Source organism: Alligator mississippiensis, chromosome 14 (genome assembly GCF_030867095.1).
Source record: "Alligator mississippiensis isolate rAllMis1 chromosome 14, rAllMis1, whole genome shotgun sequence".
Lineage (NCBI taxonomy): Eukaryota > Metazoa > Chordata > Crocodylia > Alligatoridae > Alligator > Alligator mississippiensis.
Genome location: NC_081837.1, coordinates 29,445,006 through 29,467,377, shown reverse-complemented (window position 1 = coordinate 29,467,377; position 22,372 = coordinate 29,445,006). Strand labels below are relative to the sequence as shown.

Below are 22,372 nucleotides of genomic sequence, written 5' to 3'. Positions count from 1 at the left end.
ACTTAAAAGAAGCTCATAAGGCTGATCAGACAGCTTCCAGGAGGCGTGCTTGAGAATTTTGGCTGGGTCTCCGCAACAGCATCCAGCAGGCGGCTGACGCAGGCAATAGTAGATGGTTGTATGAGGGTACCAGAATGGCCATTGGGCTGACAAAATACAAGACGGCTCTGTTGAAAGACCTGGATGGTAATATCATAACTGATAAGGGGAAGCGACTGGAGAGGTCGATTGAGCACTATGGAATGATATATACAAAGGAGTCTGCAGTAGACCAACAAGTGCTAGATGAATTGCCTGGGCTTGAAGTTAGGGCTTTGCTGGATGCCAAGCCTACACTAAAGGAACTTGAACAATGCATCAAAAAGATTCCTTATAACAAAGCTTGAGGATCTGATGCTTTACTGGATGAAATTTACAAACGTGCAAACAAAGACCTGCTGCAAAGATTGCATGAGGTACTGCTACTTTGTTGGAAGGAAGAAACTTCTGCAAGCTTTCAAGGACATTCATTTCATTCAACTATAAAAACAAAGGAAATGGAAGTGACTGTAATAACCACAGTGCATCTTTTCTCAACATTGCGGGAAAAATTGTAAGCCGTATTCTTTACCTAGACTTCAAACATTAGCTGAGAGAATCTATCCTGAGAGAGCCAGTGTGGCTTCCACTCAGAAAGGTCCACCATAGATATGGTCTTCTTTGTAAGTGCAGAAAAAGTGTTGAGAGAAACATCCCACTGTACATGGCTTTTATAGATTTAACAAAAGCCCTTGACCTGGTTAGTTGGTTAGGGCTTTACATTTGTTCTGAAGAGGCTTGGTTGTCCACCTATATTGCTAAACCTTGTGAAATCCTTATGAGATGGTTTTCATACATTACAGTTGCCTTCATACCAAGAGTCTGACTCCTTCAGCATCAACAACTTAGCAAAGCAGGACTGCGTACTAGCTCCCACATTGTTTAACTTCTTGTTCCTGCTTCAACATACATTCCATTATGTTTGAGAGGGTGTCTGTCTCAGCACTACACATGATGGAGAACTGTTTAACATTGAGATGGTGAAGGAGATCATCCTAAAGGACCTGTTGTTTGCAATGATGCAGCCCGTGTGGCGCACGCTGTTGATGCCCTACAACAGCTCATTACCATGTTCTCTGACTCATGCAAAATCTTTGGGCTAGCAATAAGCTTGAAGAAGGCTGTTATCATGCACCAAGGCTCTTCAGAACCAGTTCCAGACATCACACTAGATGTTACTTATCTGGATGTTTTTGACCAATTTTTCTACCTTGGCTCTATTGTTACCAGCAGTGTAGATCCTAATGCTGAGCTTGCTAGTTGAATTGACAAAGCAGCCAGGAACTTTGGCCTTTTGCAAGACAGAGCCTGGAACAATAACAGTCAACTGAAGTGAAAATCCATATTTGTGAGACGTGTTTTATCTGCTCTATATAGCTCAGAAACATGGGCGACCTATGCCAAACTCAGATGCCTGCGTAAAATTCTGTGAATAAGATGACAAGACAGGGTGACAAATGTGGAAGTGTTAAATGTGCTGGTATGTAATTCATGGGAACATTGATTAGTAAGAAAAGACTCAGGTAACTTGCTCATGTCAAGCGAATGCCAGATCACAGGATCCCAAAGAATGTGCTGTTCTCTGAAACTCATGAAGGGTCTAACAAAAGAGAGGCAAGACCACTGTGCAAATTTCAGGATGCTTGCAAGAATGACTTAGCATCCATTGGAATCTCTGTGCATGATTGGGAAAGGACTGCAAGTGCTACTCTGGTTGGCAGAGTTAACTTTTAGATGGAGCAAGGCACTGTGAAGTGGACTGGATCAAGTTTCGTGATGACCAGTGTTGGAAGAAGAAAGAATCTGCTGCTTGGATTCAGGGCATTGCTAGTGCATGGGTGTGCCCTACCTGTGGGTGGGACTGTCACTTGCACATCAGACTCAGCAGCCAGAGAACTCATCAGCGCACACACCGTGCTCTGCAATGAACAATGGTGCCAATTGACAAGGTCTTACCACTGTATCCAGGTCCAGAGGAGGCTCCTGTAAGGGCAAGTTGCAGAAGAGGGGAAAATTTAAACTACAGAAATGAATTATTGGATCCTTTCCATCTGTGTAAAGATGAGATCTTGGAGGATGCTATTTCTGCTTAGGAGAACTGGTGGTATCTTTGCAATAAACCCAACTTTTACTTCTCGCTTTGGCAAGGTCCACCTGGAAAAACTGACCCATATGAGCTTTCCATCTTCAGGGAAAGGGTTGTGACACCCAACACTTTCATAAAGTGTACCACCAGACCAAGCAGGAAAGAGCAAGAGGTGCAGGGTAAATCTTAAGAAATATGTAAATAGGCTTCCTTTAATTGTCCAAGCCAAGTGGTCACTCAAGCTGGTTGCTGCTAGAAGCGATACCAGATTCTAAGCTATGCATCAGCACATTTCAGATAAATGGAAGTAGATAAGGAAGTTGAAAAGTTATACTTAGTATATTTGCAGCCCACTGGCTACTTGGCCCTTGAGGATCACCTTGAACGTGCTCCTGTATACAGCTGCTGTCCTTGCACACGGCCTATGGCTTCTATTACAGCTGTGAAATCTGTGTCTTTGTATTAGGAGCAAGTAGTATTCCTGGAGACAAGAGGGGAGATTCTGTACATTGTTCACAACTGCTCAGCCCATTTGCTCTGTCAGGGGTTTTCACTGCTGCCACACCCTGGGGGCCCCACAAACCCTAGTCCCTGCTCCTGCCTATGCCTCGCTCCTTCCCTCACCGCAGGGGCCTCGATCTGCTCCCTCCCCTCTTAAAAACAAGAAAAAAATATAAAGGGTACACTTGTTAAAAAAAAGGTTGAAAACCTCTGCCTTAACTGTATTGCATCGAGGGTTCACAAATAATCCCGATTCCTAGAGAAAAGACAAATGGGGGCTGTCTTGCTGCCCGTGTGTCCAACACATCATATGTAGTGATCACAAAATGTGCTCATCAGTTGATAAATCAAATGTTTGTAGTTCTCATGGAGCAGTGAAACAATGGAACATGGGACTGGAAGAAACCTTGGTCACTGAGATTACTGTCCTGTTGCTGCAGACAAACATGACATGTAATTCATCTCATAAACAAGTCAAGTTTCATTGCAAAACCAGTTAGGCTTCTAGCGCCCACTTCTCCCACTGGGAGGCTGTTCTAGAATCTTGCTTGCTGCTCTGGTCATTAGAAGTCTCCTAAACTTCAGCTGGAATTTATTCACAGTCAATTTATGCCCGTTTGGTTTTGTGCCAACATTATTCTTTAGTTTAAATAGCTCCTCTCTCCTTAGTCTTTACTCTTTACTTTACCAGACTAAATCAGATAAAACTCCTCTTATCATTGCTCAGAATACTGGCTTTTCATTCCCTTGAACAGCCTAGTAGCTCCTCTATGCATCTGCTCCAGTTTGAATTAATCTTTCTGAAGGTAACTAGACTTGCACATGGGTTCTAGGTGTAGTATGAAATTTCATTTTATCTCTAATACTCCAGTCCTAAAGTCATTCAGTTTGTTATCTGTGCTGTTCTGATTTTCCTGTATTTTATAGTGCCTCCAAGCTCTGCATCATCCAGTTTCATTAATCTGCTTCTCTATTTTGTGCCATGTTTATTGATCAAAATATTTAACAGTACTGCTTTCAGGACCAGTTCTGGAAGAACTTCTCTTTCCTCCCTTAGCCCAGTACGGTTCTTCTCAGCACAAGCCATTGTTGTCTTCTTTTCATCCAGTTCTTTACCCACCTTCCAGTTTGTACGCTAATCCTCATCTTCTGCAACTTAACTAATAAGTGTGGTACCATATCAGATGCTTTACTAAAGCCGATAGGGAAGAAAATTGATTTTATACAGAAAGGAAATATCATGGATCTAATCTAAGATTACATTTTATTATTCGATGTCAGAAAACTCTATCAAAAGCAAACTTTGGCAGTCCCATTTTTTATTTACTTATATTTGCTGTCTGTGCGTGCAAAAAAAATGGACTCTGATGCAAGTTGGGTGGCCCTGGCTCACCCCAGGGTAGAACCAAGGCCTGTTGGTGGTTCTGGGCCTTGTATTGGCTGTACCAATTGAGACAGTATGACAGAGGTTCAAGACTTAAGTCTTGTTAGAGCTTTGCCCTCTACTGAGCATCCAGGGTATAGCTGTGACTTAAGTTGTTTTCTTCATTGATGCCTGGCAGTGAGACTGCTCATTCCTTTTTGATGAAGGGATTTTGCTGCTATTATCTATCCTTTTTGGCTTCTAAACTAGACTGTTGTGACAATTTCTTTACAGGGCTATATGCTAGGGGGAATGGTGAAGCTGGTAATTAATGCAGCTGCATGCCCTTACAGTGGAATCTTATACCAGGAGCATATAATGCTCCAGGCTCTGCATTAGCTGCATACTGGTTTATAAAGAGGGACTGAATCATTGATTTTTAACTCCCTAAGTTCACTATAGTTTACTTGAGACCTCCTTTCCCCATGTGAACATTTTGGAAACGTGACTGGCAAAGATGCTAGAGTCCCCAGGGAGAGGAAGCAGCCAGCAATATGCTCTTAGAGAAGACTCTTTAATTTACCTCCTCCTAATCCTGCAAGCCATTCCCCCATTCTCACACATGGGGGGGTCGGAGGGAAGAGGCATGTCCGCAAGCAGGGAGTTTCCCTGCTCACCCAGACTCGCTCTTGAGATCACCATAGATGGGTTTGGGTGAACAGGGACTTCTGACTACCCCACTTATTGAGAAGCACTCTCAGAGTCTCCCTGGTATGCTTCTCTGTAGGCAGGGAAAGCCAAGCAGGTGCTTTGGGGGCTTGAGGGGCCCTTGAGCCCCCCAAGGACCTATCCAGGAGAGTGATAGGTGATGGAGAGTGCAACCAGCTCAGACTGCCTTTATGCTCCTGCCACAGAGCTAAAGGGCGTCCACTGCAATAAAATGGCAGTTTGCTACCTTTTCTTGTGTCACTGATTTTCTTCTAAACATCAGTACTCTTTGTTAAACCATATCAGTAGCTCACTGTTTATACAACCATAAAACATTTTATGGTGGTATAAATGAGATGTGAGATAATGTCCGTTTCCACCCTCAGTCACTCATATGATGCCAAGATGGTGCATTTTTCTAGGCACTGGGGAAAAGCCTGGCAGATAAAGGGATAGCTCCTATTCTGGCTAGAAGCTTGTATGGTTCAATTTATTGTCTATCTTTGAGGATGGGATTACTAATAATACTGTAAACAGGCCAAGGGCATTAAACAGTGCTTGCTCTTACATACTGGAAAAAAAAAAATGCAACTTTTACAATCTTTCACATAATTTTTTTTCCCAGAAAATTCTGTTTGGGTTTCAAGATCCACCATGTTCAAAGTCCTAGGAGCACTCAGTGTGGTGTGTGCTGGATACATTGGAAGCCAGTATGTCAACATTCAAACATAAAGTTTGTCTGCACCCAGTCTGCCTCCCTCCCAGCTGGTGAGTGTCCTTTGATTCCTCTGAGAAGTTGCATTAACAAATTAATCTGTTTAAAGTGGTGTCCCATTAGCAAACCTATTTGTATAACATACAGTCTACATCAAGTTTATAAATGATAAGTGGATTCATGCCATATTCCAGGGAAAATATACTTAACAGTTTATTAGACATTAACTGCCATAACAAATTATTCTTGGTGCTCTGCTTTGGAAAACAGGCACATACAATGCAACATTTGCTTCATGCTAACATAAGAAACAATCATGCATTTCAAGGTCAGTTTGTCTCTATGTTATATAGTCAGTGCTTTTATCTGTACATCTCAATGCTCTTTATGAGCATAATTACACTTCACAGCATGCCTATATGGTAACTTACGTAAACATTAGAAGGAGACATTTTCCTTCAAAAGTGCCTAAAGCCTGATTTTTTTTCTGCCACTTTTCAGGCCACTCTCCTGCCACTCTTGATTATGCAACTAGTCCTGACACTTCATAGCCAACTTTAATATCAAGTACTCCTCACCCTGTCCTGACACTTGCTGGATGCTGAGGGGGAGTATGCATCTGCTCCACCATTTCACAGTTGGCTTATAATTCTGTAGGGACCTTAGTACTTATCTTTTATATTGCTGGAATGACTCACGGTCAACCAACTTGTGGCTCCATGGGGCTTGGCATACATTATTGACAGTTCTCACCCCAAGGAGCATACAAGCTACACTTCAGCCAGTTGGTATAAGTCAGAGCAGCACCTAATCTACTCTGGGACTTGTACGAGCCCATCAGGAGACTTGGAGTTGTGAGCTGCTCCTTCCTTCACCTGGGCCAAAGAATGACAAGAGAAAAACCGGACCCTAGAGACAGCAGCAGTGCTGGGAGGGCTGACTACAGGGTGGGCTACAGCCACCCCAGAATTCCCTGTAGCCATCCTTCCCAGCACCACCAGCACCTGTCTGCCCCAAACACATCCCCAGTCTAGCCCCCTGTTGAGAAGTGGCTGGCACAGCCCCTGGCCCTGAGCCCACCTTTGCCCTGTGCACAAAGCCAGAGGGGGGTGGGGGTGGGAAAAAACCCCCAAAAAATCCCCCCCAAAACACATGCCTCCTATGCCTCCCTGGGGTTGCATGCATGCATGTGGCATTTATTGGTGACATTATCGGCTACACCAGCCAAAAAAAGTCAATTGCCAATAATGTTCATTTTCCTTTTATCAGTGCCAATCCAACATGCAACCAATGTATCGGCCTACCTCTAATAAACACCTAACTTGAAGTTGTTTGCATTTACTTTTTTTTCCCCCCCCAGATCCTGTGTCCATCTGGATCAGAATGGTCATCCAAAATAAAGAAAAACAGCAGCAGACATTCCCAATTTGTGTTTATGTTAATATGGAGCTCTTTAATTAAGGTTGCCCCCAGCTTCTATTTCCAAGAATTAGGTTAACCCACCTAGAACATTGTCTGGAAAACTTGCTTGGCTTGAAAAGTCAGTGGAATCTCTCATGGCAAAGGAAAATAGTTCAGTAGTTAGAATGTAAGTCATCAAATGGCTTTTGAGTTGCATTTTAAAAGTTACTTTACGTACAGCTTGGTGTTTGCCTAACACTTTCATTGGGTCCATCCAGCTCAAAAATATTGGTGATTGTATTTGTGTGACACTTTCAAAAACTCTTTCTGAAAAAACTCATTTTTGAGCAGTACTGGAAGTTTGCAATAAAGAACAGCTTCCCATCAAGCAAACTTTTTAATAATTTTTGTTAGAATCTAGTTCTCTTTCCATTCGTATCACTGCGATGCGATTCATTTCCCTGTTGCAGTGAGAACAGGATCAGGCATTGTATGTATGGAGAGAAAGTGACTTTCTGTTGAGCTACAGTTTAGAAGAGACCTGGATAATCAAACACCACAGTACAAAGTGCTGAAAACTACAATTACTGGACTGTACAGAAAATATTAAAAAATAAGAAATGAACATATGGTATTATGTAAAGTACTAAAACCTCAAGGCCCCAATAATAAGCAATGCACAAGCAAAACCCAACTGCAGCCTAATGGTTTGGCTAATACAAAGTATGCTGGTTTGGTGATTTGCCAGATAATTGGCTCTTTACCATATGGCTTTCCAGATTGCAGGATTGGGCAATGGAAGACTTGAAAAAGCTCCTCAACCTCAGTGGGGGATAGAGATGGGGATGAAACCATGATACAGATGTAAGGCTAGAAAGGACCGTTCTGATTGTCTGATAAACCTGCTTAATACTTCACAAGTAATGTGCTAGTAGACACAGGCTTCATCCACTGGACCACATTGCTTTGTATGCAGATTAAAATCTTTACACTTGGGCACTATCATACCCAGCAAATAAATCCTGCTTGCCCTTGTAAAGCAATATGCTGAGCATTAAAACAAAGATTCAGTTGTTTAGTTATGTACACTGAGCAATGAGTTAGGCACTAATTGCAGAACAGAGATTCAAGTTCTAATTTTGGGTTTGATGCTTAATTTGTTAACCTGCTTTACCAACGTTCCCAGTGGGGAAGGCACCATGCAGCATAGTTACCTAGACTAGCGTTTGCACATTTTCTCAGCTGCACTTGGAATGAGGCATGGCTCTACAGAAGCCAAGATTAGTTTAGGTAGTATGGCCTTGCTTTTTTCCATTTAATCATCTGGTAACATATCCTATTTAACACTTTGCATACTATTTCTAATTTACTGGATTAAAAATAAACAAACCTGGGTTTATTAAGCTTCCCAGACTGCAAAAATATGATCAACCCAACTACTTTGCATTTACATGGGCCAAATTTGGACATTCTTGTGAGTGCACAGTAGTGCCAGAGTCCAAGTGAAATCCTATTGATGTGGATGCATCTATCTGGAGTTAGATAATACTTGGTATAGGTGAGGACAACAGAGTCTGGTTCATCATGGCTCTCTAGCTGTAGATCTCAAAGCAGGGAGAAAGGGTTACAACTAGCTTAATTAGATTAAGAAAAATCATAATGGCCTGTGTTAAAGTTTACAGCAGTGATTCTCAGCCAGGATGACACAGTACCCCGAGGTGCCTTGAGATACTTTCAAGAGCACCATACAACGTTAGCACTGTTAGATATGCAAACGTGATTCAAGATAAACCCAGTATTTCCTCCGTTAAAAACATTTTGACCTGCTGTGGTCTTTCTGAGTTCTTTGCAACAGAATTGCTTTAAAAAAGAGAGAGAGAGAGAGAGAACCCCCCCCCCCCAACAAAAGCTAGGCTTTTACAAGGGGTTCTTCAAGTCTAAAAAGGTTGAGAGCCATTGGTTTACAGCAATAAAGATACAAGCCTACCCCTCAAAGCTCAAGATAGTTACCAGCTTGTCATTAAAACACTGGGTTTCTCACTTACAGCATGTGATAAGTGAATGCTTGGCTGTAACCTCCTAGGCCAGCGGTTCTCAGCCTCGGTGGGCTAGAGGCACTCCTTGGGAAGCGTCAGCTCCCCGTTTTCACTTGCTTTGTCGATTACAAAGACAATAGAGCAATTCTGTCACAAAGCACTCAGAAAGCCGCGGCAGGCCACCACGTTTTTGACCGCGTGGATTCTCATCCGAGACCTCCAGGTTTACCCGCCGAACACTGCACGTGGCGCGGCCCCCCAGGCTGCCACAGCCCCGGGCGCGCACGGCTGCTCTGCACGGAGGAGCGGGACAGGGTCATTTGGGCAAACCCCGGTGGGAACTTTCACCCCCGAAAAACAGCTCAGGCCAATTTGCTGTTTGAGGAAAAGCCGTCATCCATCCATCCATCCGCCCCGACCCCGCACCTGCCCAACCCACTTCGCTGGGGCACGAATCGCTCCCGTTCCCCAGCTGCAGCAGCCGGACCTTGGTAACTGCCTGCGGGGTCTCCTCGCTGCAGAAGCGGCGGGACGTTTCACCCGGCCGGGCCCGCGGCGGAAGGGCCGGGACACCTTACCCGGCAGCGCTTCTCCCCGGGGGCTGCGGCGGGGCCCGAGGCTGGTCCTGCCCCGACGCCTCGGCCGCCCGCGCCCAGGAAGCCGCTGCCGGCGCGGCGCAGGCGCTGGCCGTTGCCGGGGGCGGGCCCGAGGCGCGCAGACAAAGCCCGGCGCGCGGCGGCTCCGCGGTGCCCGGATGGGCCTGGAACGCCGGGCCGGGGGGCGCCCCCATTGGCCGTGCCGGGGAGGGGGCGGGGCGAGTAACGGGGACACAAAATGGAGTCGCGCTCCCTTCCCCTTACATAACGTGACCTTTCACCCTGCGCGCGGTGCAGCCAAACCTGTGCCCCGGGGGGGTGGGGCGAGCCGGCGAGACGGACGTGCCGGGCGACCAATGGGAGGTAGGCGTCCCGGCCCGCGGCAGAAAGGACTGGCCTTTGTGGGCAAGGGCGGGCTTGCCGGGGATAGCATGTCCGGCTGCGCACACGGAGCGTCTGCCGGCCGCCCGCTCGGGAGGGGGAGGGGAATCTCCCGCCATTTTTCAATCCTCCCGCCCGGTCCCACCGCCGCCGCCGGGGCCGTTGGGTGCAGCCGCCGGGGCCGGCCAGGCCCCCGCCCTCCTCGCCATGGCGCCGCTCCTGGGCCGCAAGCCCTTCCCGCTCGCCAAGCCGCTGCCGCCGGGGGAGCCGGACGAGCGCTTCGTCGTGCCGCACACGCAGGAGGCCTTCCGCACCCGCGAGTATCCGCCCGGCCACGGCCTGTGGGGGTGGGAGCTGCGCGGGGCCGCCGATCGGGCCCGGCCCGGCGGGGGAGGGGCGTGACCGGGGGGGTATCCCACGTGCGGCCCCGGGCCGGAGCGGCAGCTACAGCGCCCGCGTGTCCCCCCGGCCCCGGCCGCGCCGGAGAAGCGCCGAGTGCGGCCGTGTGCCGGGGGTGAGCTCGGCTAGGCGCTTGCAGCTGGTCCCGCCGCCACCGCCGCGGGCTCGTCTGGCAGCCGGTTGCTCGGGGCTTATCGGGGAATTCTCTGAAACCCCGAGCCTTGCCGCTGCCTTGGCTCCTCCTAACAGCCTCACAAAGCCCCGTCCCAGGTGACGCCGTCCTAACGTGACTCCGTGCACGGAATCAGGGGGAGCCGCGGGGAGGGGGCAGCAGGGGCCGTGGTCGGGCCCACGGAGCAGCCCTGCAAGAACAGCCCTGGAGGGACCCGGGGTCGCTGCCGAGGCATCTGCTTAACCTGGCAAGGAAATGCATCTGGCGCTAGCACTGCTTCAGGGCTTGGAAGTCCCTGCTGGGCCCTGCCGCTTTCCTGCGCTGTTCTGGCAGGAATCGTCGTTGGCCAGTCATTCCTGCCTGTGAAGGAGTCCTTTCTGGGGGCGCTCACCTGCCCTGTTCTGCCGGAGCAGGGCTGGAGTAGAAGGACGGTGTCTACCTAATCCGAACTGTGGCAAAACATGGGGAGAACGGGGGCGCAAAGTAAACCATGCAAGTCAAGCCTGCGCTCAGCTAGTGGGCTGAATAAATTAACTGTCAGAAGCACCTATTGATCATCTCTTTAGTAGGCTGCAATTTACTGTTGTAATGGGGCAGAAATGGGTCTTGGGGGAACTTTTTTAAAGGACAGACTTGTTTTGAAAAATACATTCTTTGTATAATGGGTGGCAAGAAAAGCTCCTGTTGTTGGGGAGGTAGTAAATGAAATGAGCAGTGAAAGTTACTTGTTTGCTCACATGGCATTTAAAAACCCCTTTGAAACCTTTTTCATTGGAAAGGTACGGCTACGCTAGCACTGAGAATCAGCGCGGTGCATCGCTTCTTGGAGAGTGGGGAAGGGAAGGGGAAGTGGATGTGGCCAAGTCGGCTCACCAGTGGAAGAGTTGCTCAGCTATGTAAACAGGTGCCTGTCCTCCATAGAGGAAAGTATGAAGGGTTTTTTTTCTTTTGGGGGGGGAGGAGGTGTTTTGGGGGTTTTTTTGGCCTGTGGTTTGTGACTGGAAATTACTGATCTGGTACCCGATTGTTCACTTGTGATAAAGAGGGTTGTAAACTCAAGGGAGAACTCATTGTGGGGAAAATATCCAAATGTGTATAATGTGCTTGAAAGATCTTGGCAGCATGCGAGACAAAGGGGCTCTAGAATTTATACAGACTCTTGTGTTAAAGTGTCCTATTACTTTACTATGAAGTGCAGCCAGCTAAAGCTCGTAGGACAGATTAAGTAGCTTTTGAGATGGGAGTGCAAGGCTGAGATGCAGACAGGTATTACTAATGCATTAAGTGCAATGGAATGGGATTGGGATGAGGTATTTCAGTTGAAAATGAGTGTCAATTTTAAGGTATTCAGAAATGAATAAATGTAGAGTCCTTGTGACTGGCATTTTTAGAATGAGAGAGAGACCTCTGAACAGCTTTCAGTTTTAGACTATGGACTTCTCTGAAGGTAATACTAAAGTACAGGGCTTTCCAGACTTTTCCTCAGCATGACCTCATTTCCTCAGCATGGCCCCTCACTCCTGACCCGCAGCCCCACACCCCCTAGGTGCCTCTCCTTCCCAATCTACAGCCCCCTGGCCCTTCCTGTGCTGCTCCCTCTCAACCTGCAGCCCCCAATCCCCCCAGGTGCTCCAGGGTCGGCATCCCTGTGCTCCCCCCACCAGTGTCCAAGTCTCAGCCGCTGTCAGCTGAGTGTGGAGCCCCAGGAGGGCCGGAGCAGAGCAAGTGGGTTTCGGGATGTGGAAATGATGCAGGCTGCCTACTGTGGGCTTGGGGCTCCCTGCCCTGCCGCCACGCCGCCGCCCCCCCAGCTCCATGGCTGAGGCCCTGCCCACCCAAAAGCAGTGGGGGCACAACTCTGTTGCTGCTGCACCTCACCTTAGTGGTCACAACGTTCTGGCGCTTCCTCCTGCACTGGGTCCTGCCTGCTGGGCTGTGGAGGCGGCTCCTGCCTGGAGCTGGTCCAGCCCCATGCCCCACTGGGCACAGACTTCCATCATCCCAACCCCTGATGTTGCAGCCCCCCTTCAGGGTCACAACCCACAGTTTGGGAACCACTGTTTTAGTACGTATATCTTGGTTAACCGATGACTAAAATGATGTGGGAGACATCCGGAAATGTTTGAAGTTTGTAAATGCCAAGGAAGTTGAGGAATTACATAGCTGGATTCAAAAAGTGTAACTAAACGTAATGGGATGAAGCAGAAAACTATCAGGAAAAGGCACTTAGTGTGATGTTATCGTGTAGAAAGCTTTTCCCAGGGGGAGGTATTGGAAGCCCTAACTCTACATCTCTCAGGTCAAAATACTAACAATTTTACAGTACCAGGCTAGCAAGGAACCACTATGGATCTCTTCTATATTTAGATTTCTTCCTTGCGTGTATATTATAAGAAATGCAACTATGGGAACAAAAGAAATGCAAGTGACCCTATTAGCTGGGAAGCGATAAAGAAAGAAGTAAGCCCGGAAAAGTTACTTCTGTTTGCTATATGTGGCACAAATGGGTAGTATTCATGAGTCAAAACAGGAATGTGTGTATGAAGAGGAGGGACTATCAGTGAAAAAGGTTTGATGTCTTCAGTTTAGTACAGCTTTAAGTGCAAGGTATCTAGGCTGCTGCTTAACTTGAGCACCTCTCTTTCTCTCCCCCTCATCCTACCTCCCCCAACTCCCAACTAGTGAAAGTCCTTAGACCAGGGACGGGCAAAGTCCGGCTCATGGGCCAGATAGGGCCTGCAGCAGACTCCATTTCCCAGCAGTCCCTGCCTGCATCACTGTGGCTGGTGCTGGCAGGTTGTGCAGGGCAGGTAGCTACTCCATGGCTGGGATCTTGTGGCGGTGACAGTGTGGTCCAGAGCAAGGGCAGAACTATAATCTGCTGCCCGCAGGCTCTGGGTAGAAGCATGCAGGCAGCGGATCATGGGTCTGTCCCGACTCTGAGCTGCGCTGTCGCCATGGCGAGATCCCAGTCCTGGCCGCTGAGAAGCTCCCTGCCCAGCCTGCGCCCCGTCAGTGCTGCTGGGGTTGGTCTCCATGGAAACCCTGGCCTGGCATGGTCAGGCACTGCTGCTCCTGGAGTCTTCTTGGAAACCAGCTATAGTGACGTGGGTCGGGGCTGCTGGGAAATGGAGTCTGGCCGCCTGCCGGATCCACCATTTTGCCTGCCCTTACCTTAGACCCTTTCTGTTACGCTGTTTGGCTCTTATTCTGTACTCGTTAGCCTGGTGTCTGAATGAAGTGTATGTAAAATTCTTTGGACTCTTTCTAAGGATCAAGTATTATGGATCAGTTTTACAAAAATGGTGACTTCAGCTTCCATATGGACAAGGATGCAAAAAGTGTTTAGACAGGGGTGCAAGGTGGAGGGAGTAGGTAGGTACTTACTTGTGCTGCTGGTTTCCCTTCATTGCCAAATCTTCAGGAAGGTGTTTTTTTGTGGGGGGAGGGCGGGGTTGGTTGTTTGTTTGCACTATTTTTTCCTCAATGGAAAAAAACAAAGTCCACTGGATGCTAGGTGACACCTTAGCCTTCTGGGCCATGACTTGCATTGAGACTTGCTACTTGTGTGGGTGTTGAGATGGGACGAGTCATAGGGCAAAGCGAGAAATAGATTCTTTTACACAGGTAGTCTAATGGGTCTACCCCAAAATTATGTGAGAGGTAAAGTAAATGATGTCTAACCTTGTCCAAATCAGAGTTTTACTGAATTCATAGATTGTATACTCCATGAAAAAGGAGCTGTCTGCATTACATGTCTTAAGTCAAAAGTGTGAGATCTTGTTAAAAGACAATTTTGCTACTTTTGGGTGCATCCAGATGAGCGCGGAAATGTGCTGCCCCACAGTTTTTTGGTGTGGGTTTTGTGACCCCAGGATCTCCTGGGGTCATAACCTGCCCCCCCCTGCATTACAAGGTAGCAGTGCAGGGAGTGCCTGTGTGTGTGGTGCCCCAGACAGGTCTGTGGTGCCCCAGGCTGCATGTCCATGTTTGTCTGGCTACGGCCTTTGTGGCCAAGTGCCCCTTGTCTTCCTTTCCTTTGGTTTGTGTAACTGCTGTCATGTGACTTCCACAGGGAGGTGTTTTACTTTTACTTAAGACCAGTTAAGATGTGAAAAAGCTACAAGTGCTATGCGCTGGGCTAAATGCTCGGTATGAAGCTTAAACTAATAGAGCTAAAAGAAAGGAATACTCAGAGCAAAGCTAACCTGTTAATGTGTGTTTTCTTTGGGAAGCATTGTTGCTTTCCTGGAAAAGAAATGCTTGCTGTTCTTACTGTTTTGTCTGCTTTGTTCAGGGAGTATTCTAATGCAATGAAGATGTTCAACAGCTTATACTTCAGAGTAACACAGCAATGGCAGAGGTAAAGGCTTCACAAAGGGATAGAGGTAGTGCTTTGCAGATGGGCTAAGGACTTGCTTTCAGAATTTAGGAGCATGAAATCCTAGCCAGTTAAACTGGTTGAAAAATAACATGGACAGAAGCACAATATAAAGTTTTCTTGCAAAAACTTCTTGTCACATTACCTTCTGTCAGACATAGTGAAAGTACAGTAAACATGAAACATTGCTTGCAGTTTGAGAATTGGTTATTTGCATGTGTACTAAGAACATTATGTAATGGTAAGAGATGACTCTCATGGTTAATGCAAATGGAAGCAATTCATTTATTTTCAAACTGTTTCCTGGTTTATACCATGTACAGGGATGCTTAGCTGCTTCATAGCATGAATAAGCTGCATATCTGTTCTAATTAGTTTTACATGCATTATTTAACTTCTAGGTTAAACCATTTTCAAAAAGATTGTTTTGTGGTTTGGTTTGTTTTTATTTAGGTTTCACTTTTTTGTATTTGAGTGTTCTTTAATTTTGTACCAAGTGAAGACACTAGCAGTTTGTACAACGTGGTGGCCATATGCTAAATTGAACTTTTATGTTCTTTCTGGCAGTTCTTACATTTTTACCAGTAGCTGGTGTTCTTGGGTGTATTTTTATTGTTCCCATTTCCACAGGCTTTAACGATCCAACTAGCAGTGAACTGAGTAGTGTTGGTAAACAAAGCCATTGGTGAGGACACAGTGACAGGATCTTTTTCCCCAGTCCTGGATCTGACCTGTGAGGTGACTTGTGAAATTGGAGATATGTTGTATCTCTTCTCAATTTTAATGGAAAGCGCTAAACGGAGTTCATGCAACTGAATGGCTTAACATACAGGGAGCTCTGCAGTGACGTTCTGTTTTTCTGGGTTGTGCCCTTGAACTACAAAGCACTATACAGTTTTGTGGGTTCACTAGTATCACAAAGAAGGTCAGAGGTGATGAAAGGCAGTCATCTTCCTGAACGTGCAGCTAGAATGCAAGTTAAAGAATGTGGTCAGGAGTCGGTGTTGATGAAAGCTGACCAGCTGTAGTTTGGAGTTAAGTTGCATTTGAGAGAACTGGGTTTGAGGTGGGAAGGTGCCCTCTGGATTGTAATGTGCTGAGTTGTTGCACCTGCTGGCTTTAATTACACCATCGATAATTTTTAGGCATAAAATTCTGACATGCCAGAATTAAACTTGTTCTTGTTGGCAAGTGCAAGAAGAAAACTTGTGAAAAAATCTTTGGGCCTCTTCTGGTGATATTGGAAATAAAGTTAAGAGAGGTTTTTTGTTTTAATTTTTATCAACTGGGACTTGGGCATTTGCTTGCTCTCCTTTTGAACTGCCTGCAGAAGGAGCAGAGTCTCTTCATGGGTCGGGAGAGAACAAAGACCCAGTATGTTGTGTGGCAGTGAAACAGTTCTTTTAACTCTGTTCCTCAGTCATATATGCAGTGCAGCTTGCCAGTTTCTTAAACACTGTCATATTTAGAATGTGTATTCCATGTCACAACATTTTACCAACTAGAGCAGCTCTTCTTTGGCAGTACTATGGCTCCTCTGGACACTTTTTTTCAAATAGTATGCATTTTGCTGGTGGTGTGTTGGATCGGGGTTTAAGGCAACTGATTTTGTATGTTTGGGCTTCTGTCTACATTGAGGGCTTGAAATTAATTTAAGCACTGTTCTTGCTAGAAAGATGTAGACAAGGCTCTAGTTCAATAGTTGCAGTTTGTCTCTGTCAGATTGGGTTTTTAGTTCTTTGCCGAGCATTGTTAAAGAGCTGATCAATATCGTACTATCTGGTTATCTGATGCTTCATTGGGGGGAAAAAAAATGTAGGGATCTAGAACTAGATGGGGCTGCTTGAGCCATTGGTTCCAGTCCCCTGCATTCACAAAAGCTGTTTGTCCAAAAAGGTCTGTAGGATCATCTACTTCAGTATCGCTTGCACCCCACAGTCACAGCCATCTTAAAAAAAAAAAAAAAAAGAAATTTCAGTGTGCTCCAGGAGGAGGATGGGAGAGAAGGGTACTGCCAATACAGAATTCTAGTAACATTTGCTCAGATAGTCTCAGGAAGTGATGACACCCAAACATTACAGAGGGAAGGCAAATATTTAATGGTGATGCTTGTTAATCTGACCTGGGGGAAAGTTCCTTCCTTACCCAACTCTAGTGATCATCTTAATTGACCCTGGCCATATCTACAGTAGCATAGTCAGTGTCACCAAAAAGCCACCATGTAGGTATGCTACTGTGCAATAACTCTGGTTACTGGTATATGCAAATACTAAATGACTGTGTACTAGAAGTGCACCGCTATATCTGTCCAATATCACATCAGCACTGATATAAAGAAAATGTTCTATATCGGAAACCAGCCTGATGCAGCCAATAATTTGTCCAATAAATGCCAGTGCGTGCATGCAGCTGCAGTGCAGCACGTAATCAGTAAGGAGCACAGCCCAGCAGCGTGGAGAGCTGCATGCAGCTGGTAAATTTGGTGTGGTGGACGGGGGAGGGGGAAGGAGCATGGAGGGGCAGATCAAGGCCCCCATGGTGGGGGAGGTTGGGGCTGGGGCCCCTTCCCACACCCCTTGGATAAGCCACACCTCCATTCTGCTCCAGCCTGCAGCGGCAGGCCACCCCACACTGTGTAGTTCTGGAGGGCACACTCCTTCCCCACCCCTGGGATGCTTGTGGCCCTGTCCTGCGCCCCTCCCTGCTCTGGCTGGTCAGTCCCAGCCCCCTTCTCTCCCTCACCGCAGGGGTCTTGATCTGCTCTCTCCTTCCACCACACCAGATTTATCAGCTCTGGACACAGCTCTTTAAGCTGAAGAGCTGCATGTCGGAAATCAGATTGGTATCAGCCGATATGCCTCCTTAAAAATCGGCTATCGGTATCGGCCCCAAAAATCTTTATTGGTGCACCCCTCCTGTATAGTCACAACTGTGCGTTCAGTGTCTCATGTAGTGAATGAGCAAGACCCGTGAGTCAAGAACCTGAGAGGCTTCTTAGTACTGTTTAGGTGCATCGAAGTCAGTCTGCTGCCTCTAGCTGTGGCCAATAGCTTGTGCACTAGTTGAAAAAGCATGCGTCAGGGAAAGAAGGGGGCAGACATAAACTAAGTATTGTGTTCAAGATCGGAAGCCTTCTTTCTTTCCCTACCAGGTGATCAGCAAAGCTCAGATGCATGAGATTACCGAAAACTTCTCATAGTTTATGTCAGGGTTTGCTTCTGAAATCAGCTTATTTATACAAGTAAAAGCAAAGATCAGTTTCTGGAACTTGTCATGCTTACTAACAACATACACATTAAAATAATAAAATGGTACATGGTGATCTTGTCTATACTTTTAGTAAAGGGAAAAAGTTTTGTAATTACAGAAGCCTCTTTTCCTTTGCACTCGCTTTTGCTTTAAAGGTGGTTGCCACTATTCTCCCCCAAAGCAAATCTCTTACAAATTTCATATCTTGGATGAATGTAGTTGATACAGATCAAAGACAGGCAACTTAAAAAAAAAAATTGTCACAGCTTATAGTTTGTTGTGGTTAAAGTGAAAAAACTCCTACGAATATGGGGATTAATAGAGTTGTGACTTTGATTCTCTGGGGGGGAAAAATGCTTGCATGAGTATCTGAAAAATTACTTTAATCCAAAACTGAGTGTAATCAAAGTAAGGCATTAAAAGTGGTTTCCGGCACTAATTTGCCTCCCAAGGGAGCATTGAACTGTGCTGTTTGGTGTCACTCACTTTTCATAAGAGCTATAAACTAGGCTTGATCTAGGCCTTGCCACCTATTGGTTTTTGGCCCTCCATTACATTTTTCCATCTTAATTCCCAGTACTCCATGATCAGAACAAATACAATTTGAACCTGGTGTATAACTTGTGGGAAGATGCTACTAATGTTAACTGAAATGGAAATGAGTGAACTTGTACTAACTGGGAATTCAAGGGAATGTTCCAACCGATAATTTTAATTTCTAATAAAATGTTTTTTATTTAGGAGGCTGGAATTATGGGATGAGGCTTGAATTATGGAATGGAGTTAAGAAACTCTTTATTTTCTGTTTAATCACTTTGCTGAAACATTAGGACAGAAGTTCGTTATGTTCTTTCTCAGATATCGCAGAGCTTTCCGAGTTAACACTGAGCTCTAGAATTTAGAATGGCATATGTGAAGAAGGTTGCAGTTTTGCAGTCAAATCTTAGCGCACAATATTGGCTCAAGATCTAGGTACAAGCAAGGGTAAAAGGCTGCATATTATTTGGTTAGTCTGTACATGGCTGTGTTGTCTGCTCCCTGAGTTCTGTTTTCCTGAGCTGCTGACCCCCCTCCCAGAGAGTATGAGGCACGGTTAGAGAGATACAACGAAAGAATATGGACGTGTAAAAGCACAGGAAGCAGCCAGCTGACGCACAAAGAAGCCTGGGAGGAGGAGCAGGAAGTTTCTGAGCTGTAAGTAACATACATACCATGTTTACACTATCTTTCCAAACTGGGCTTAATCTGGAAGGGTGCATGGCTGCCAGCTGTCCAGCAAGGAACTTGTTGTAATAGTTGTGACCTAATTCTTGAGGATCCCGTTGATAGAATTTGCATATTTTGTGTGCAATGCAATGTTCTCACTGATGTAGCTCAGTCTTCATTGGTGTTTCTTGAAGTGTGCCTCTTCATGTTACCTTAACAATGCAGTTTTTGAGATGCCAAATCTTGTACTTCGGATTACCACTCCAGGGTGGCGGGGAATAATGTCTAAAACAAATGCAAAACAGAAGTGGCTTTTGGCAGGTTCAACAGAGAGGTGATGGACATATTAGTTAGCTCTGCAGCAGCAGTAAGTCTCCTCCCTTTCCTCGCCACCATGATCTGTGCAGGCCTTAACCAGATGTTGGTGCATTTAGTAAAACAATATTTTGGAATAAGGTACTTGTGATCTGTTCCACTTCAAACAAAAATGAAAAAAAAAAAACCTGCAAAAAGAGTTCTTTCAGGCTGTATGTCAGTGGTTCTCAACCTTTTTTAGACTGAAGGCACCCCTAATTATCCACAGACCACCCTGCAACAGGTGCAAGGCACTCCTTTATAACTTTAGTGAATTGAGGCACCCAATTTAAAAACTGAACTTATTTATTACAGTGCTTGCCTCCTTGCAGAGAGGCTAGGCATTGGAGGAAGGGGAACTGCCGGGCAGGGATGAATGTGAGCCTGCACATATCTGTTTATTCTCGTACCTGGCTCATCTCTTAACACCCCAAGGCACCCCAAGTTGCCCTGGCACCCTGGTTGAGAATCACTGGTCTGTTTTCCAAAAGGCTGAAGATCCCCTTGTTGTTAGGCACTCAGAGCAGTGACTGGAGCTCTGGTTTAAATCCAGTATAAAGTTGACATTGTGAAGAAACCTTATTTTAGGTGCAAGTCTGTGGCTAAACTAATTTGAGTATCTTCTTTCTTTCTTGTTCTACCCAGTAAAAACTGGGAGCTAGCCACCTGCCAAAGGGCATGGGTTTCTTTGTTTATGAAGTGGTGACTTTCTTTTCCTAAAAATGTCCTATTCCACTTGTGGTGGTGATGTCAGCAGATTGGATTTGTCTTATGAGAACTTGTGTTTACTGCATATGGAATTCAGCCTTACGCTTGGCCTAGGCCAAAGGAGGAATTGTCTAACTATTTTTCATGTCCTGCTTCACTGCATCCTTTTTAACACTTCTCCCCAATTGAAGCCAGAGTCTTAGAGTACTGAAGTCCTACAGAAGGTAGGGCAGGGTGGCACCTCAGAAACTTAGAGGGAAGTACTACTGTCTATGAGCTTTTCCAGTTAATGTTTTTCACTAATAGGGAAACATCTTTCTGAACATATAACTGAGTAATCTTGAAATAACTGAGTCAGAGGATACTTGCTTTGTTTCACTTTCTTTGAGGTAGTGATAAAATAACTTCCTGTGCCTCTGAAAGTTTTCACTTGTATAAGAGAGAGCATTGCAACAATTGAAGTTTGCTACAGCTTTTTTCCCTTACACTGAATATCTGTTGCCATGTGACTTGATATTTAAAACAAATCTTGTTGTTTCAGGGCTGTGATATCTTTGTGTAATCACAGCTCTATGATTTGAAACATGAACTGAATGTTTATAGTCACATCAGACAGTGTTTGTCCCATGAAGGAATACATGAGATAGTAACAGTAGAAATGAGTAACAATTTAAGTGAGGATTCAGTCCACAAGAATTGTTTTAATTTGAAAATATCTAAGTTTTCTTGGTGGAGTATACTTCCCTTCCCTTATTAAAACAATCAATTGGCCAAACTTGATTTTTGGTCCATTAGCAAAAGGAATTGTATGTATCATCTGAATATTCATACCAACTAACTTATTGACCTGTTTCCCTTCTAAGAAAAGAGGATAGACAAACCTGCTGCACCCATTCTTTGTATTTGACCATAAAGCTTTTTGCTTCACAAATTCAGGATCTTTCAGCAGTATTGGCTGTCAAGGGATGGAACATGCAATACTTAGCTCTGTCCAGTTATTTTTATGTACTTTAATATTTAGTTAAGCTATGATCTACCCTACTAACTGAATTATCAAAAGTTTAAAATTGGAATTTTGTCAGAGTACAGATTTAACATGTTGGGGGGGAAACAAAATGTTAAATGTTTAATTATGGCTGTAATATTACTGAAGGGAAAACTTGTTTTTAAGATATGTGACATGATAATGATATGTTGATGTTTCTTGTTCTGAATTTATATGCCTGTTTTGGACAGAGTAACTTTAATAAATGCTACAGCAGTGCAGAAGCCAGCCCAAATGTCTAAGACTAAAACAGCCTTATTTAATTGGTAGGAATCATAATTAAAGTGTTTCCTGGTCAGTAACTCAAAATATTTTTTTTTTAATATTTTACCCTTAATGGGGAGACAAGAATAGTCAGTAAGATGGGCATTAATTATATGGCCCTGTTGACCAGATACGCAAGTTTGTGGTGCTGACCCTGTGAGTATTTGTCAGTGATAAAATCTTACAGACCTTTTTCATTATATATTGTACTGTGGTGTCAGATTAAAGCATTGGCTTAACCATCAGTGTTCTCAGAACCATGAAACGGGAGATTGTATTGAATTTCCTGTTTTGTTAGCTGGGTAATATAAACTTTTTTCATGTCCTTGTTCAGCCTGAAGGAAGAATTCCCCATCTGGTATGAGAAATTGGTACTGGAAATGGTGCACCATAACACAATCTCTTTGGAAAAGCTGGTGGATGCAGCCTGGTTGGAGATCATGACCAAGTATGCAGTGGGTGAAGAGTGCGACTTTGAGGTGAGGACCTGTGTTCAAACAATTGCTGTGCTTTTGCTCAATGCCCTAACTCCTCAGGAGTGAAAGGAGATCATAGGTGATGTTCCCCCTCCGCCTTACGATGGTTATCTACATGTATGGCATGAACGTTGCCTCTTTGTGGAATCCCTTTGATAGAACCCACTCCTCAAACAATAGTCTGGAAACCTGTTCTTTAAATAGGGGCACATGGCAGACTTGTGGTAGCGTCAACAGATAGGAGTGACTTGGA

At 45.3% G+C, this 22,372-nt stretch overlaps 1 protein-coding gene across 1 annotated transcript in view; it reads left to right on the top strand.

Annotated features, from left to right (window-relative positions):
- The first annotated feature begins 9,918 nt into the window (after positions 1-9,918).
- BAZ1B (bromodomain adjacent to zinc finger domain 1B) overlaps positions 9,919-22,372 on the top strand; it is a 75,667-nt gene continuing 63,213 nt past the window's right edge. Inside the window, exons 1-3 of the mRNA XM_014609428.3 lie at positions 9,919-10,185; positions 19,144-19,260; positions 21,978-22,122. Coding sequence (XP_014464914.1) covers positions 10,073-10,185; positions 19,144-19,260; positions 21,978-22,122 — 375 coding nt within the window. The 5' untranslated portion in view covers positions 9,919-10,072. The remainder of the gene's footprint in view (positions 10,186-19,143; positions 19,261-21,977; positions 22,123-22,372) is intronic.